Source organism: Zeus faber (genome assembly GCF_960531495.2).
Source record: "Zeus faber genome assembly, chromosome: 1".
NCBI lineage: Eukaryota > Metazoa > Chordata > Actinopteri > Zeiformes > Zeidae > Zeus > Zeus faber.
This window is the reverse complement of record NC_137193.1, coordinates 43,012,510-43,032,263: the sequence shown is the minus strand read 5'-3', so window position 1 is coordinate 43,032,263 and position 19,754 is coordinate 43,012,510. Positions and strand designations below refer to the sequence as shown.

The 19,754-nt window shown below is 44.1% G+C and overlaps 1 protein-coding gene across 1 annotated transcript in view; it reads right to left on the bottom strand.

Moving 5' to 3' along the window:
- Positions 1-19,754, bottom strand: part of ncanb (neurocan b) — a gene marked incomplete at its 5' end in the record, with an annotated part of 118,244 nt that overhangs the window by 46,409 nt on the left and 52,081 nt on the right. Inside the window, one exon of the mRNA XM_079996527.1 lies at positions 18,834-18,950. Within this exon, the coding sequence (XP_079852653.1) occupies positions 18,834-18,950 (117 nt within the window). The remainder of the gene's footprint in view (positions 1-18,833; positions 18,951-19,754) is intronic.

Below are 19,754 nucleotides of genomic sequence, written 5' to 3'. Positions count from 1 at the left end.
GCCTGCTCGGTGCGTCGAACTCGGCAAAAGAGTCGGTTCAGCAATACCAAAAACCGCATTCCTCCCCAGCGTTTAGTAAACTCCTCTTCTCCGATTTTCTCACAGCCCGGTCTGGTGTTCGCAGACATTCCACAGGCCATCCCAGGTTCCATGCGGGCACTCGTCCCCAGCGAAATGCTCAGCCCCAAACTTTCATTCAGCCCTCAGTGTCCTTATGTCTCCCTGTTATCAGGAAATAACCTGTTTTATGATGTATTCACACACACACAAACAAATCAATTAATCATAATAGCAAGGATTTACAGTGTAAAAAAACAGAACAAAATCATCTTGAACAGAGAACAACGCGCCTCCGGTCCCCAAGTACAAAAAACAAAATGTTCAAAAATCGAAAGTCTGAAAATCAAATCAGCCAGTGGCCCTGCCTTCATCTGGAGAGGATCCACTGAATTTTAACTTTCAAATTTAAACTTTTAAAAATTAACTGTACATTTTTTAGTCGCTTCCCAGTGTGCCCCTGCAGATGCAGCCTTTGCTGCGGGAGCAGCTGTAGGAGCAGCCATTGCTGCGGTTGTTGCAGGTGCATCTGCGGGAGCGGCACCCCTGCCGTCCACTGCTCGCCGCCTGCTTCCTGTGCAGACAGGCCATTTTAGCATGGGCCGACGTCCCCACATTCAAAACATTTAATTTTCTCTGCACTGCAATATACCATATAATAACGCTCCCTGTGTTTTTCCCTGAAAGACTGTCTAGTTTCTGGTCTGGTGAAATTAAAACCATGAAGACCCGTCTCCTAGGTGAATGAACACGCTCCAGTTTCTTATTCTGACAGCACAGAGGCACGTTTTGGAACAGGCTGGCGATTTTCCAGAAGCATCTGAGCTCCCTCTCCAGTGCCTCCTTCAGTATGTACGGAGGAAAACCGAAGATGGCGACTCTGGTACTGCTAGCCGGGACACTTGTAGATAAACATCATTAAGAGTAACGCCGTGCTCGATGAGCTGAGGCACAAAGCGTTCCTCTTACAGAAACACAACCACTACTCTGTTCAACCTGGATGCCCCCGTTTGTCCCAGCGGGCAGTGATCCCCGCAGTGGATCACAGCAATGGAGCTCTCCGAAATACAGAAGGAAGAGAGGGAGAAAAGCCTGAGTCCAGACGAAGCTAAGACAACTCCGGAAGGAAGGTGTCATCGGAAAATGGCGCCGATCTCTTCTGGTGAGTGTTGGCTTGAGCTGCTTTCACACATGCACTTCGGACAATGTCCGGATAATGTCTGGATCTAATTATCCGGACGATGTCCGGATTTACCCTTTCACACATGCAGCACACAACCGGAAATTGTCCATGTCAGGCGCTTTTACACCACCTGGAAATACTCAGTTTGGTTTAGACGAGGGCCGGAGCCTGGGTAGAGCGTGCAGGAGGCAGGATATGACACAATGACACTGCAGAGTTTTATATCACACCCAAGATGGTGGACGAGGTTACAGACTTATCAGTAGTTGGGCTTGTTTTGCGTTGATACTTCATATATTTGGACGTATCAGCAAAATACACGAGTGGAATGGAATTATAAAGAAAGCAGAAAGGAGGAACAAAGGTAAATAACTGGTGCATGATAGAGACGTCATCAACTCACTCGCTGTAAATGATCCGGACAATTACCTGCTGCGTTCACATAAACCGCTCAATCGGACATTACGTGAACTTTGTACTTGGGTGCTGGCTGGGTAATGTCCGGGTCAAATGATTGGGACATTTACGTTCACACATACAGCTTATCCTTGTCTGGATAATTTCAGACAAGGATAAGCTAATTTGTGGAATGACTTCCCCTTATCCATGGTTAGGAATGTCAGACCCTGCTTTCTCCGAATTGTCTTCCCTGACTCTCCCAGTGAGCTGATCACTGTTATGCACAGTGATATTGACCTAGTTATGCTGACCCTATTGAGACTAGATCAGCTCTTCTGATCAAGTCCTCCCCTTGGATATACAGTATGACATGGCTAGTTAGATACCCCCCCCCCCCCCACACCTATAATCCTGAAGAGGTTTTCTCTCCAAGATATTACTTACCTGGTTAACAGTATGACATCTTCCTCCCTGCCCCCTTGACATTTTACCAACATCTCTGTTTAAAAATGTCAATGACTGTACTGGTGCTGCTGTGCTCTCCATTATCAACAACTCGCTACTATCTGGTCATATCCCTGCTCTTTGCAAACAAGCTGCTATTCAACCAATTCTCAAAAAGGCCTCTGTCTCCAAGTTGCCTTTTGCAGCCCAAATTTTACAAAAAGTGGTTGCGTCGCAGCTCACAACTGCAACTGATGAGCAAAATATTCATGATAAGTTTGTCTGGCTTCCGCCAGTTGCACTCGACAGGGACAGCTCTTCTCAGTCTTCAATATATCGTTATGCATGGTGCGGTTCGGTGTTGGGGATGGACCTCAGTGCAGCTTTTGATACTGTTGACCACCATGTCTTGATTGCGAGACTTGAACAAATATTGTAATATTTGATATTATCAAATATCAACCCAAGGCTACGGCATGGCCAAGCACCTGCCTCTATTAAAGATCGACTGCAGACCTATATCACCAGCAGGTCTCTAAAGTCCTCTGATCAAGGTTTGCTGGTTGTTCCATGATCAAAACGTAAAACTAAAGGAGACCCAGCTTTTGAGGTTGTGGCTCCTAAAAATAAAAAAAGCAGCTCAAGACCCATTTCTTAAAACCTGCCTTTGTGTAATTTGTCTATTTCTATGTTATTTCTGTTATTATTGGGTTCTATGTATGTTTGTATGTTTATGATTATCTACCTCTGTGTAACACTTTGTGACATCCCTGCTCTAGAATGGTGCTATACAAATAGTTACTTAAAGTAGACGCACATTGACACGAAAAAAATGAAGACAGCATGCTCCGCAGAGAGTGAGAGAGAGAGAGAGAGAGAGAGACATGGAGAGGGACGGAGGGAGATGACGAGAGAAAAAGAACCAGTGAGTTTACACGCATGCTCATGCATGCTCTTTCATCATAAATAATGAAAAAAAACCATCATCGTAAATCAGAATAAGGTGAATAACCAGAATGAGATGATATTTTCAATAAGATGTTACATATGCTTGTATCATTTTGATTCCATCAATCATCCGAGTTTATGGTTCATTCGTCGGTCTAAATATTGGGAGCAGAGGAAGTGATGTGTACATTCATTCATCTTTGTGCATTTTCGCAGACACCAGTCTAAGAATCTTAAAATATGAATCTCTTTCGTCTGAGCATGAAAAGCGTTTCAGCATCACTCCAGCTACTCTTCGCCATGTAAACACACTCCGGTTCTACTGTTGGTGAAATGCATGGTGACGTGAATCTCTGACCTTTTGGTGCATGTGCAGAATGTCACAGTTAAGTAGAATGTGATTGATGTTGGATGTGATGGATGTTGTTGTACACGACCGTTGTTGGGAATAATGCCTTCATCTGAACAGCCCAGAACGCATATTCGGTACCCAGGACAGCCAAAACAGCCCCCAATTGCCCTCAACTCGACTCCCCCTCATCACCACCTTATCTTCCTCCACTCCCTGATCATCGCTCCTCTCCTCCTGTCTTCATTCCATTAAACATCCCAAAGCCTCTCCCCAACTTCCTGGCATTCTCCGCCAAGCACCCACACCCTGCTCTGTTTGTGTGTACTTTGGAGCTCTGTAGGGTCTTTTTTTTTTTTATACTTTTTACCACCGAGAGAGAGATTTACAGTATGCTTTCCATTTTAGCCTCAGCAGGGGCATTTGTGAACGTTGAGGCCAAATAAAACGTTAACAGCTCTCTCTGTTTGAGAGAGAGAGAGAGAGAGAGAGAGAGAGAGAGAGATCCACTCAGCAGGAGGCAATAAAAGCCTGGCAAGGAGAATCAATATTTCAGCCGGGGTCTTCAGACAGTGTCGACTGAAAAAAGTGTTTCCATGATTCTTTTTTTTTTTTTTTTTCTTTGTATTTTATGTTGTTTTTTGTTCTTGCACAGTGCCATTATTTCTCTCTCATCAAGAAAGGCGTGAAATATTCACTTATCGCAATGTTTCATAAAATATATAAAACAAACTTCAGCACCATTTGGTAACACTAGTGATTTCACGTAATAAACCTAAGTCCAAGGATTCATAAATATTCAGTCAGAGTAGCAACTGAAAGGAATCTAAAAAGTATTTCTCATGGCTTCTTCTTTATTTTAAGAGCTGTTTGGCTTGAAATGTTACAACCTAAATGCTGTGTTGGAGCATGAGTGTGAACTGTCGCTCATTATCTTACTTGACATTAGCTTTGACACATAAATAGCTGCAATTCGCTGCGCCCGTTCCTTTAAGAGGTTCATTTTGAATATAATTTGGAATGATTGCATTTTATGTTTAAAGGGTTGGTGGTGGTGGTGGTGGTGGTGGGGGCTGTTGAGACGGCTCCAAAACGCCTTAAAATACGATGCATTTCTATTAAAAGACACTGTCAGCTTAATGACTGAGAAAGTGGAGGCAGGATTAAAATCATCACTGCATCAGGCATTACTTTATAGCTATTTAATATTTTATGAATAAATTGCAGAGTCTGAGTTCTTTTGATTGTCTTGAACATAATTGGTTTGGCAAATTGTGAATAGTGATGGTCCCTTTTCGCGAAAAAGTCCTTCATTAAGAGAATAGATAAATTGGGACCGCCAAGGAGTTAAGGAGAAAAACCATTACATAAAAGGAGAGAAACACAGAGGACAAAGAAACAATGGAGAGAATGAAAGGAAAGGTTGGATGCTCCACAGTTCAATATTGTTGGTTGTGTTGGAATTGGCCATTGTGGTGGATAGGGTGGCTTGAGCAGCCACACCTGATGCTCATTGGTTGGGCTAACAAGCATCGGGTTTAAAAACCCCGTCCACACACTCAGTCAGGATGAGAGCCCTCTGTTATGACATGTTCCATCTGCTCCACGCTAATTCCGCCTAGCCGCAGTGCTACAATAAGCTGGTGTTATCAACCCCCCCTGTCTGTGCTGGAGTTCCCTGAAAACCCCATGTGGGTGGCCTATGGTGGCAAATCTGCCACACTGGCACCTGAACAGAGACTCTCCGGCACAGGGAAGGGACATAGACGGGCCGCCCGAAGACGGCCTGGCGCCACCGGTGGTTCGACGGGTGGCCCCAGCACCAGCCCTCTCCCAACTGGCAGCAGCACCAAGGGAGTCCGGCGGAGCACCGGGGGAGAAGCAGCGCGGCAACCACCACAGTTAACAGCTGGCAGCTAGCTTCTCCGCCCAGCAGGCATCGCTGGGACCATCCAGCAGCCAGACCACCCCCGTCGACTGGCAGTGGCAGCACCTGGGGGGGAGGACCGGGGGAGAAGCAGCGTAGCAACCACCACAGGTAACCGTTGGCAGCTAGCTTCTCTGCCCAGCAGCCTCCCCGAGGACCAACCAGCAGCCAGGCCACCCCTCCAAGCAGCCTCCGCAGCAGCCAAATCCGGCCACGCTGTTGCAGCAGCCCGAGGCCCCACACTCCAGGAGGGTGCAGTCTGTCGGCGCCATGGTGGATGGAGGCCTGGAATTCTTCCTGGCCTCAGTTTGGTGTTTGGGCATGGGGTGGCTTGAGCCACACCTGATGCTTGTTGGTTGGGCTAACGAGCATCGGGTTTAAAAACTCCGTCCACGCACTCCGTCAAGATGGGAGCCCTGTGTCATGACATGTTCCATCTGCTCCTGGCTAATTCCACCTAGCCTCGTCTCTACAATAAACTGGTGTTATCAACCCCCCCCCCCCCCCGTCGTCTGTTTCTGTGCCGACGGTCCCTGAAAACACCACTTGGGTGGTGTATGGTGGCGAAGCTGCCACAGTCATTTTTGGTTTTCGGTCCTCAAATCAGTTCATAGCCCCGATTTCATGTCACCTCCCCCGGCTTGCTTTTCCCCCAATCTTGCCGCATTTAGCTCTTGAATTCCCAGCTCCACAATTTATCAGTCACCCCCGCCAGCCCATTGCAGTAATTCACCTAAACCTGCAGGTTTTAGTCTCTGTGCCCGGTGGGTGTGACATGGCTAATTTTCTTTGCGCATAGAGGTGTCCCTTTAGGGCCCTGGTGCTAGAGCAGCCAGGTCCCTGAGGGACAACGAGGATTCAGGCTCAAGTCTGACAACTTTATGTGCACCAGACTCACCCAAGACCCAGGGTGATCATTACTCACTATCATCCCCTCTCCCCTGCTCTATATTCCCTCTTCCTGCCTCTAATTCAATTCTTCTCCCCTTCCTCTCGTCATGTACTCCTCTGCCTCATCCCTTGGTTTCTTGCTTCTGTGATGGCGCACAGATTAAAACATTTCCAGACTCTACTCTTAAAGTGGAGCAGTACCCCAGAGGGACACAAGAGGCCATTCTCTGCCTCCTGTCACTGCTCCTGACATACTTTAAGAGGAAATCGCAAAGTGAAATTATCAATTTTTCCCTTCGTGCTGCCAAAATCGATTAATCCCTGACAACAAAATATACATTTTTAGGGGGAGTGCTGGAGATATGTTATGCTACAGTATCTCTGTTAGCTACTGCTATTTCCAAAAAGCAGATTGTTCGGCAAGAACTTCCTCTTCCATATTTAGATAAAGGACAGTTATTTTCTTTGACAGTAAACCGATGCAAGATTGTACCTGTCCAAGGACTGATGCCTTTTCCATCTTACAGCTATTCCTCTATTTCAGCTTCTTCTCTCCTTCCTTGTGTATCATATTCTCTTCTGCTGCTACTTACTATGGCGATAAGGAGATTAGAAATACCTCTTTATGCTGCTGTTGTTCCCTTGTGTCTGTGTATGTATGTGCATGTAAAATGTGTGAATGAGGCATGCGTGTACTACTTGCCCCTATAGATAAAAATGTGAGTGCGTGTGTGTGCTTGGATGTCTGTGTGTGTTTCTCTGTTTGAACCTAGCCTGCTGATAAGGCTTTTCGTGTAAAATCCAAATTCATGGGAAATAAATGTCCCCCCTGCGACAAAGCCAACGATCATATGTTTAATACCACAGTTTCCCACTGGTGTATTCAGGGCCATTGCTTCCAGCCACCATGAAAACACACACGACACTTACTTAGATATTGTGCCAATCATCTGCTTTAGACCAAATTGCCAAGAACAGTAAACTAAAGCCAAGGAAGTGTAAAAAAAGATTGTGTTTCTGTGTGTGTATGTCCTGGCATCATGAGCGCAAGAGCTCATTAATCTGCACGTCTGTTTGTACCAACACAAAGCGATACATACAATTGACTAATCACACACAGACACACAGACCTGCCGCGTTTTGGCATTCAACTCGACACGTCATTTGTCCTTTACTTCACATTGTTCTCAAGCTCTTGGAGAAGAAAACACTGCCTGTGCTGATTGTGAATAAAGAAATTATGCCATGCTTATTTCTTTCTCCCTGCTACTGTGTGTGTGTGTGCGTGTGTGCAGATCTGACCGCGTCTCTAGCTCTGTAACTTTGCACACGTGTGTGTGAGTGAGAGAATTGTTATTTGTGGCTGCCCGTATGTGTCTTTGTGTGTATACCTGTGCAAGTGTGTGTGTTTATGTGTTTGTGAGAGTTTCTCTACATAAAGCTTTTCCCACTTTATAGAAGAGTTTCAGTTTGTGCTTTTCTGTTTGTGTTTGAGCGTTTGTGTATCTCTGTGTACTGTATGTTTAGCTGTGTGTGTGTGTGTGTGTGTGTGTGTGTGTGTGTGTGTGTGTGTTTATTGGCGCCGAGGTTGGCTGCAGTCTGAACATTTCCAATTAGAGCGGTGGGCCCCCTGCTGATGCCGGTGTGATTGAGGGGCGGTGCAGCTTATCACATTGTCAAGAAAGAAAGCCAATGGCGCAGGAGAATTAATGGGCTGTGGGCAGACGGGCAGAGCCAGCCAATGAAGAGCTGCTAGAGCTGGCATGCAATCCCTCAGCACAGTGTTTTACACACACTCCATCAAATCAGGACATAAGTATGCTGTAAGTTTGTACTACAGACACGTGAATATTAAATTGTGTGCCTGGGCTCCAAAGCGTCGAAGCTGTTGGCACGCTGCTCAGGTGGGTTATCTCCCCATTAGGGACCTTTCTGTGTGGAGTTTGCATGTCCTCCCCGTGCTCACATGGGTCCCCACTATAAAAAAGGACCCCAATTAAGAACATGGAGAACACCTTCCTGTCTTGTCCCTGACCAAGACATGGATCTACATCTGGAATTGGTCCCCAGGGGCCACCGAAGTGAGGGCTGCCCACTGCTCCTCACTGCCCCTGGAGGAAGGACGGCTGGGATGGGAGAAACACTGCGTGTGTGTGTGTGTGTGTGTGTGTGTGTGTGTGTGTGTGTGTGTGTGTCAAGTGCATTCGCACCTGTGAGACAAAATAAATCATTGTTCTTCTCTGAAAAAAAAAGTACTGGAAAAGTTATGGTTCAGGAGATGCAGGAAGTAACCCACAGTGAATTGATGAAAACATTAGAATTTGGAGACAATCCATTCCATCACTCACGAATGGATGGGTCAATTGGCTGTCCGGACATGACATTGGTCAGCTTGCCAATATTTAAAATGTTTTCTGTCTTTCTGAAGATTTCCTTGAAAGAGCAACCTTTCTAAATTCTTTCTTTCTTTCTATTTGTTTGTCTGTCCTTTATTCTTTCCGTCTTGCTTTAACATGTTTGCAAAGTGAGACAGCTCTGAAGTACAAATTCATATGTCTCTCCGTATCCCTCCCTCGTGATCTTCCTTTTTTAGTTATGAAGTTTCAAGTGTTTGTTTGCTGTGGGCTACTTCATGCTCTATTTTCCTCTGCATATGTGCAACCCTTCAAAGGGGCACGTTCTCAAGGAATACTCGAAGATAATACACAGAGAAAGAAATGTGTAAAGTTGCATATCTACTCGCATATTTGCTAGTATGATCTTGGGGAGAATGATATTACTGTAGTTTCCTTTACATATCGAGATATGTACCAACCCTTTTAAAGCAACACTATGTAACATTTTTACCTTAAAATAACGTCTTAAAAATCGTTTTGATAGTATAGTGAATTGTAATATGGAGAATATATGGAGAATCACTTCTTTCATTCCCATCCACCCCCCGAACGTTGGTTCTTGCATCCTGTGGTCGAGAAAGTCACTTCCTTCATATTTGGCTCCGGTGATTACCGTTTTTTAACCTGGTAAAATTAATAAAAATTAAAAAAAAACGAGAAATTATCAAGTTGCCAGTCAAAATGTCCCGTAATAATGCTCATACAAAAAGTAGACGCTCCACCTCCCCGATGGCTGCACCTCATCCGGCACTCACTTTCATTCCGCCACGGGACTGTTTCACTCTCTGACTCACGTGTGCGAGCCGATCTGCCAGGCCAAGCACATGTGGGACCTACACCGGCCCCGGCTCTGACTGATATTTTGCCGGTAGTAGTGATCAAGAGTCTAGTTAGAAGCAAGCTGCTAACTAGACTCTGACTAGCCTGCTATTAGAGGAGCACCCATCAGTGTAATTATAGCAGCCGCTGGCCATAGCCCTTGTTCAGCCCCCATCATCCCCGTTCCCCTGTCCTCTCCCCCATCTCCCACATGCCTCGGCCACACTGGTTAGGTACCAATGATGTTAATAGCCTCAAACTCATGAATCTTTCAGCCTCAATCATATGAGCTGATGTCAGAGGAGCCGGTCCCACTGGGTAAAGGAGTTATTGTAAAAAGCCGGTGGGGGGCATTTTCCCTCGGCCTCTTCAAACAAGTCACACACATTAGCACTTCATAGTCCTGGGTACACATTAGCTTCATCTACACTGGGGCCAAGGGACAAACCGCTGTTGTGTGTGTGTGTGTGTGTGTGTGTGTGTGTGTGTGTGTGTGTGTGTGTGTGTGTGTGTGTGTGTGTGTGAAAGCGCCCCCCCCCCCAGTCCTCCAAGAATATTTTCCAATTTAAGTATGCAGGTAAGTGTGTGAGTACGCGAGCATGAATATATTTCAGGATACGTGTGAGCACAGGACAAATTTTTGAATGAATGACTGTGTTGGCCTTTGACAGAAACAAGATCGTCAGAACGGGTTGGAGAGAGAGAGATGGAGACGGGAGAGTGGGAGCGGAGGAAGAGGTTAGCGGGTTCCGATGAAGTGAGGATGCCTAGCAGCAAATTAAATCTACATCCCCCCCAACCCCACCCCCCGCCCCCCATTGCTGCACTGCAGAGCAATTTCCATTCAGCACCCCTGCCAAAAACACAACGTGCTGGAGGGACAACAGGAAGGGAAACACAGAAGCGAGGCAGTAGAGGGAGGGGGCAATATGAATTACAGGGGTGGGGGGATAGAACAGATGACAGGCAGTCGTGAATAAAAAATAAAAAAAAGTCTGGTGCAAAAACAGATTGAGACAAAATCACAAACACAAAGAGACACATTCAGGGGATGGGGAGACGCCAAGGGGTGAGGTGGAAGCGAGACGGGCGGAGGTATGAAGATGAAGGAAAATAAATGATGGGAGGCAGGGAAGAGGGATTCATCTGTAGTAGTAAGACGAGCAGCAGGGGAAAGGGTGAACGAGGGATGGGAATAGGAGAGTGAGGGGAAGGGAGAGGCTGCTCTGTGGTCCCATCAACACGGCTGGGAATGAGGCCAGAGAACTTTTGGGGAAATGTGATGTTAAAAAAAAAAAGGAAAAAGAGAAAAATATATACATACACACACACACACACACACACACACACACACACACACACACACACACGTATGTTTCCTGTCAAGCAGAAAACTACCATGAGGACATTGCTCTGCACCAAGGTAAGGAAAGTTCCTATCCAATTTATTTTTTCTAAAATTGACATGAAAGCACTTTGAAGAATCACCTGTGGATCTCTGTGACGGTAAGATTGCTCAGGTGTGAAGGGAGCACATCTTTTTTCTCAAAGATATGTACGTGTGTGCGTGCGAGTTTGAGTCTGAGTGTGAAGGTGCATCTGTTATGTTGAAACTATTTTACTTTTCTAAAGTGCAGTGGCCATACTCAGAGGTGGAGAGTAACAAGTTACAATTACTCTCATTGCAGTACTTTCACTTGTCATGGTTCTTGAGTATAATGTAATTGAGTATACTAGTAGTTCACTGTCTACTTTTAGGTGTGCTTCACTATTTTAAATGTTGATAACCGTTACAGAGGAAACATAAAATTTGACATCATATAGACTGGTTCATATAGGCAGATTGGTGAACAGTCTAAAACCCGTTTCATTCAGTGCATTTACATGCATTTTAGCCAATCACAATGGGGTTAAGATAATATTTTGAATATTGCAACTGTCGTGTACACAGCTTTCCCGGATTATTTTCGAGTTCGAGACTTGAAATAGGCGTAAGCACGACCCCATGAACAGACCTGGATTTCCCCTCAATCAGTGGAGTTAGAAGGGCCCATAGAGGAAGAGGTGGATGAAGAGGAAGAGGGGTTCAGAGATTCTTTCCTCACTGCATAGCGAGGGAAGAGATCCAGTGTGACGAAAACATGTGGCGTCATCAAGAACGAATGGACTGAATGTGGTGTCCTAAGCACTACAGTGGTACCTTGACTTACGAGTTTAATTTGTTCCGTGACAGAGCTCGTAATTCAATCTGCTTGTATAGCAAATCAATTTTCCCCATTGAAATTAATTGAAATGCCATTAATCCGTTCCAGCCCCCAAAGAAACACCCCAATTTTTTTTGTTACGTGTTTTTAAATAAGAAAAATGTATTTATAAATAACAAATATTGTATAAAAACATAATAAAACACAATAAAAGAGTGTGTAGATCTCTCTTCTCTTCTGCCTTCTCGCAGATGATACCCTCCGTCATGCTATCTCCTGCGAGCTGCTTCTTCCGTCAACCACACCAACAGCAGGTTCTCCATCTTTTCATGGACAGCGGTCCGCAGCTTAGACATTATTTTAACGCCCTTGGCTGGCGTAACACCCTTTATCGTCTCCTTCTGCTTCAGTATGCTACATATGGTAGAAGAACTACGCTCGGACTGCCTCGCCAATTCCATCACACGCACACCTCGCTCACCTCGGCCTACTGGTTAATTCACTTTCTTTGTCTAGGTTTCTTGCAAAAAGGATAACATGCAATGTGGAAAAAATAGTTATCCATTACATAATACATTACAAATAATGACATGATTAGTAATTTTTGTACTACTTCATTTTTAGTTTACTCTTGCTTGAATAATTTTGCCCATGGCTACTTCTACTCTTTTCATCTCTGTGGGGATGAATGGATGGATGGATGGATGGATGGATGGATGGATGGATTGATGGATGGATGGATGGATTGATGGATGGATGGATGGATTGATGGATGGATGGAAAGATAGACAGAGATAAATCTCTTGGATTAAATCATCTGTGAAATTCCACAGAAAAAATTCTAAACAAAACAGTAAAATGTCTACTACTGTTTAGTAACGTCTCTGTCTGGAAGCTAAAAACAGATGAAAACAAAAGATACGAAGAATCATGACCTTCCTAGGTTTTCTTAAAATATTGTTCCTGGCTGACTTCCTAACTGGCTGATAGAAGAACGCCATAAATAATCAGACTCAAGCTCCTTTCATAATCACTGTGATTTGTTGACCTGTGTTCGGAGACGGACTGGGACAGGTTGATGCATTTCCTAAACCCAGACACATGCGCGCGCACACACACGCACATGCACCCACACAGGCACACACAGGCATCCACACACACACACACACACACACACACACACACACACACAAAACTAACAAAAATGTAACACTTATTACCAATAAAGTTAACTGTTCTTTACCAAAGACGACTACACTATCTATTACGCCAATAGGTTTGACTACAGGAGAAAAGGTTTAAATTAAAAGTTTAAATTACACACAGGGACACAATGTGACTTGAACTATATGCCGCCTTTTACTGTATGTAGATTGAGATTATTAATTACCAAATCACACAAGTAATGACAATAGCAACAATTATATATCTGGTACCAAATAGAAAAAATAAAACTTACAATATATCAAATATGACTATATCTCAGGTTCACCCTTTCTGATCTGGGAGTTACACATAGTTTAAATTCAGAGCCTCACAATAAAGTCTGGTGTGTAAATTAACGATGGTTCAAAGCAACAACTTCCACTGTCTGTGGAAGGAAATTCCACCACTCAAATAATGTCCAAATTTGACGAATGTCCAAATGGGCTGGCCCCCTAAATATTCTTTCAGAATACAGACTAAATATGGGATGCAGCTCCAGCCTGAGTGCTTCTATTGAGATGTCCCTGACAACCTCTATCCCCTCTCTTTTTCTTTTTACCGTCTCGCTGTTTTTCTGGCTCATAAATGTTATGGTGTGTTCTATTTATCTCAGCAGTCAGAAGTCGGAGTTGGGAATGACATCATACCCGTGTTGACCGCGTTCAAGTACAACAATAGTCGGAAAACAAAGATGGACGCCTCCTTTGTTGCGCTTGCTCTATCAGAATACGAACAATTATGGAACAAATATTAGACCGGGGAATGGAATGGTCCCCTGGGCGTCCATGAACATGTAAATGTTCACTCCCAAATAGATGTAATAAAAAAAGAAAAAAAAAACATCAACGTCACAGCCGTTACTACAGTGTTCATGACGAGCAGCCATCTTGGATTTTGAGGTCGGGGTTGGTGAGGTTCTTCTGACTCTCCGAGTCGGAAGATCCACTTCAGCGGGCGTTTCCAGGTGAAATTTCCGACTGGGAACTTGGAAATCCAAAGAGAGATCCACAGTTGAAACACAAGGACATCTATAATGTACGGGAGCTCTCCTAACGCCTCTTTTCAGAATTATTGCTGTAGCGTACAGTTTCCATGAAATGGATTCCCTTTCTCTGGCCTGGTCGGACCGTCCATGACCCTGTACTTTGAACTGAACGGAGGGCACCAGTTGGAACAATGTCTATTACCGTGGGGCCCCCAACACCAGGTTTTCATGTTGAAAACAGGACCATGGACATTTTGGTTTTAAGTCTACAATGTTAAACTGTCAGGAAGACGCTGTCCCACATCCTTGCAGAACCTGATAAGAGGATCCTCAAAAAACAAGAAACCTTTTAGTGACGTGCAGGGGGTCAGTCAGTTGCAAAACTCTCCCAAAACTTTGTCTGATCATTATGAGGTCAACTCCAATGCAGGATCAAGAATAAAGCTTGGAATCTGTGCACGGACATCCTAATACAGCATTCCCCCAAGAGAGGCGATGTTTAATGGTCAGGAAACGTATCCCTTCCCGTGTAGATCTTTCTCCTTCGCTTTGTACACACACACACACACCCACACACACCAACCCACCCACCCACCCACACACACACACACACACACACACACACACACACACACACACACAGAACTCAGTCTCTCCCTCTCTATTAAAACGGAGGTTGTATGTTGATATGCTTTCTGTTATTATTGATACAGTTTTGAGTTTTTTATATCACGTAGTCAATATTCAATGTTTGTATGGACAAATATCATGTTATTGTGTGTAAGCAATGTTTGTGTTATCATTTTATATGATTAAACACAAAAAGTGTGTGTGTGTGTATATATATATGTATTGTTTTAAGTCCATGGATTGATGGTGATGGGAGTGTGACTATTCCGTGTAAACTATCAAATGAAATAAATTAAGAATTCACCACAGCAGACTGGTCAGAGAGGATGTGACATCACAGGGCTGCCCGAGTGACCACTCTGAAGAAGGGAGCTTTTTCCACCTTATATCAAAATTTTCTTTACTCTATTCATCATTTTATTTTTACTTTTTACTAATGTATTTTTATCCACTTAAATTGTAAATCGCATAGCGAACCTGTTTGATTTATTTTATTATGGTCACCAAAGTTTCTGCTAAATTTAGTAACTGCGCAACCTGATTTCTCGAGTGAAGCAAGTATATTTTGAAATGACTCGACTGAACAATAAGGTGGAATGTCTCTCACACACACACACACACACACACACAGACGACTCCTGCGTTCCAAACACGTGGTTACTTAAACACTTTTGCCACGCCTGTCTTGAAAGCCGGACATCCTCAAAGACAACACGGGTCGCGTCTCTCCAAACTCCTCGGACGACACAGTACTTTAGTGGACTAGCTGCTAAATTGCATTGTGCCATGGGAAGGATTCCACACGGCCCTGCCAGAGTCCCCCTCACTGGCTGAGCTACACCCGGAGGCAACACAGCGACAAGTAAATCCCAGAGAACTTCTCTGCCGCGTCTGTGATGAGAGTTGGTGTCGGTAATGGTTTAAATCTGTAGATTAGAATTTAGGAGTTATATTTCAGCTTCCGTTATGTCTCTTACGTCATAAACACACACTACCTATCACCGCCGAATCACAGACTCGTTAATTTTCCAGTTAATGCTTTTCTTATTGATTTCATGTTATTTCATCTCATATTTTCATTTTTTTGTTTTACCTTTAGTTGCCGAGTATTTTAGCTCTAAATAAATACTTCATTTATTTCTCAGGTCGTTGTTTGTGCTGTTTAGCTCCCAGTAGTTACTCAAGATCACTGAAAAAGTAGGAACACACACTTCAGATACAAAATCGATAAATTATGATTCAAAGTTTGATTTACTTAAATTAAACACATTAGTTTCTCTCAACTAAACAAAAGAGAGTGGTGCCCCCAATGAGACAGTTTTTAAATATCAAATATAAAAAATGTATCAACAAATTGTAGTGGTAACGCTACATTGCAGATCCAGGTCGAAACCTAGAGACGGTCTCTGGTGGTGGTGCGGCTGTGGAGTCATTAGTCTTGTTTTACTTAAACCAACATATAAGTTGGAGGGCAGCAGAATGTGGGTTATGTGATAATCACTGGTTTGCAGTGGAGGTGTAGACCCTAAACTAATGGCCTCCACCTCAGTGCAAAGGCAAATTCATTTTTGTGTGCAGAGCTCTTACTGGTCTGCTCCCCTAATATTAATCCAGATTGGCTCAGTCAAATAATTCAAGGTGCAGTTTACGCTCAAACAACTTGGTTCCAAAACCAGGTTCCACAGGTAAGACCCGAGTTCGACAGCTTTCAGTTCCAATGCTCCACTATCTTGGAATGAATTACAGGAAAGCTAAAACTAGATTATTTAATTTCAATTTCAACACAGATTGTGTGACGTGTTTCAGTATGTAGCAGATTTTTTTTTCTATGTTGTGGATGTTTTGATGTTTAAATGTCCTTATGTTTTAATTTGTGTCCTGCCCTTTTTGGCTAGAGTGTTGCATCCGTGTAAATGTGGTCAAGGGCTTGTAGTTATTATGCAATTAACCCCATCGCCTTTAGCTTTAATTAATATTACAAACAGCAGATATGCAGCTGTTTTGGAGGCCTTATCTAAATTACAACATTCCAGTAAATCCTAAAAGGGAATAAACACACTGCTGTCGGCAGGACGCTGAGCAATATTCAGCAGGGAAGTATAACAATATTTATTTGAAGATGCACTTATTCATTTAAAAAAAAGCACTTTTTTACCTTTTAAAAATCACTTATTTTACTTGACTTGAGTAGAAAGTTATCTTAAACAATGACAAATGTATTCCATTACAAGCCATGTGTTATTCATGTGGTTTGCATTATTTACCTACTATTGACGTAGCTACAAAATCCCGATTGATCTCTCACACATAATATAAACGTTGGTTAATATGTATGTGGGTTGGGACCAAGGCAGTAAAGATTATTGATAATCAGACTCAGGACAATACTTTTCTCTTGACCCTTGACCTCTGATCTGTGACCTCTTTCTTTTGGCAGTGACCTGTAAAAACCCCAGAGCGACACAGATGAATATGCATGACTGACAGACACGAAGAGCGGGACGAAGGGTTTAACAATAGGAACACTAAATGAAACTTTATCCTCAAAGTGACCTCACCTGGATCACAATATTTTAAGAGAGTTCTGGAGAGAGAGTTCTGGTTCCTGGAATAAACCCCCTGGGAGTCACAATAAACTCAATTTGGGTGTACACACATGCGGGCACCGAATAAACTCCAGCCTGGAGTTGAATTAATCCTTTTCTGGGGAAACAAAATAATGCATCACCGAGGATGAACTCTAAATGCAATCTGGAGTCTTTAACAACCCGGACTGGTCCCGCTGCTGACCCACATCTCTACTGGAGGCAATTACCTGTGGTGTCATGCATCAGCACAATAAACTATCATGTTGTCTATTTAACATAGTATATTATAAAGTGTAAGCCTTTTATAATGCTAATAACATTACCCACTTACCATCCATTGCAGCCTGGCTGTCTTGCAAGGGAGAGCCCTGCCTTTGTGGGTCACTTATTAAAGATTCTTTTCAGTGATTTTCTGGTGGAGGTTAAGGCGATGCCGATGTCATAGTTATCTGTGTAAAATGTGTCTTGTGAAGCCCTTTGAGACTGACTATATAGTGCAAATAAACTTGAATTGACTTGGAGTACAGGTCTGACAATAAACTCTGAAATCTAACCCTCACACATTATGTCGCTCCAGGTCTCTGAACCATGGAACTAGGTTTTTCAACATAAAGGAATTCCACGTCCACACAAGCACATATCAGTGTATAAAACAGCCGATATAAAAAAGGTTTTAATTGAATGCCAAAAGAGAGAGGCGAGTTTTAAAAGCCAGAAGGACCCTCCATCCATAACGCTGCAGCGGCATAATCTAATATTTACTCTTGTTTAAACCACAGTGCTTTGGCCAGGGCCCAGAATCAATGCGGAGACACCGCATTGTCAACAACCACTTTGTGAGTCTGAGGCATGGAGGCCCCATTCAGCCAGGTGGCGTCTGTGCCATTAATCTTTCTGTCACAGAGCCCCGTCCAGACCCAAAGAACGGTAAAATGTCAAAGTAAAAAAGTCACTTGGGGGCTTTCTACTAGTGACAGGTCTTCTCAGTGACTGGTATTTCTACACTTTTTCCATCTGCTGTTCCCCATCCATCCACCCATCCATTCACCCATCCATCTACCCATCCATCCATCCATCCATCCATCCATCCATCCATTCACCCATCCATCTACCCATCCATCCATCCATCCATCCATCCATCCACCCATCCATCCATCCATCCATCCACCCATCCATCCCACAGCATGTGGCACCACTTACCCTTTAATCTGTTTCTCCACTCTTCACTGAGCTCATGGCTCCTTTGTGACAAGTGTGCCCTCTGTATGTCTGTCTAAGACACATGGGGGAGTGCTATCGGAGAAATACGCACGCATGCACGCACGCACAGACACAGACACTCTCTCGGACACACACACACACACACACACACACACACACACACACACACACACACACACACACACACCGAAACCTTTTCACAGTCAGGAACTTTGATCCTCCACACAGAAATACTACAGGTCCTGATTGGTGCAGGTCTCTCTTTTTCAAAGTGAATTGAAAATCCCACAACAACAAAAAAAGAAACGATTAAACCATTCAACCCCCTTGCTTAGTCTAGACTGTGCTGGCACTGCTTTTTTTCAGTGAAGTGGCTGGTTTGACTACACTGACAAATACCTTTAATGTTTTAGATGAAAGGAAAACTAACTGTACCCAGGAAAACCCTTCTGTGCCATACAACCAGGTGGATGTACTATGAACATATGCCTATTGCTTTCGCCGTGTGCCACAGTGACACGGCTTCTGTCTGCAGTCGTCGACCTCTCGGGTGTCGGTGTTTGACCTTGGCTCAGCCGTGACTCACCGATCTCGCAGCTTTCTCCAGAGAAACCCTGAGGGCAGTAGCAGCTGTAGCCGTCACCCTCCTGCAGGCAGTTGCCTCCATGGAGACATGGGTTGGTCTGGCATGGATTGTTTTCCACTGTAAAGAGAAGAAAAGAGGGTGAGATGAGAGAGAGAGACCTAGAATAAAAGGTAGGAAGGTTAATTGACAGGATGAGTGGGTGTACAAATGCACAGTCATGATTTATATTCCAAAGAGCGCAATTACGTGCTGTTTCAAAGTGCCTCAACATTGACAAACTATGACAGACAATGTACAATTATGTGAGACAGCTTTATGCCCTGTTTTCCTCTCCTCTACTCCACTCCTGTTGCTGCTGTGACAGAGACGGAGGTAGGGTGGAGGTACTGTACTTAGTGGAGGTGGGACTCTCCACGCGGTGACTGATCAGCTGTTGTCACGTCTGTCACACAGGTTTTATCAAGACTGATGCTCGGCAGGTGAAGGACAATGTGCTGCCCCCCCCGCTCTTCCAATGCTCACCATGGAAAACCAGCTCCCTCTCAGGGGTCCATGGTCCTCATAAACTAGCTGATCATTGCCCAGTCGGGCATGCCGGCGGGCACCTATTTTTTATTACACATTACAGCGTCGCAGAGAAAGTAATAAACCCATTTTGCTTTGCCGGGGCTATAACTCCATGACTGTTCAAGGGAAATGTGTTGGGGGTAGGAATGGTGGAGACTGCAAAGATTTCGATTTAATTATTCCTTGTGCGTTTTAGGATGGAACAGAGGGAGGTGGAGAATCTGACAAGGACGTTTACAGTGCAGCACAGGTGTTTTTGTGTGTGTTTGTGTGTGTATGTGTGTAGATGCTTCTCCAGTAGGTGTGAATGAGTGTGTCATCATTAGTGTGTGTGTGGAATTATACTGTGTGGAG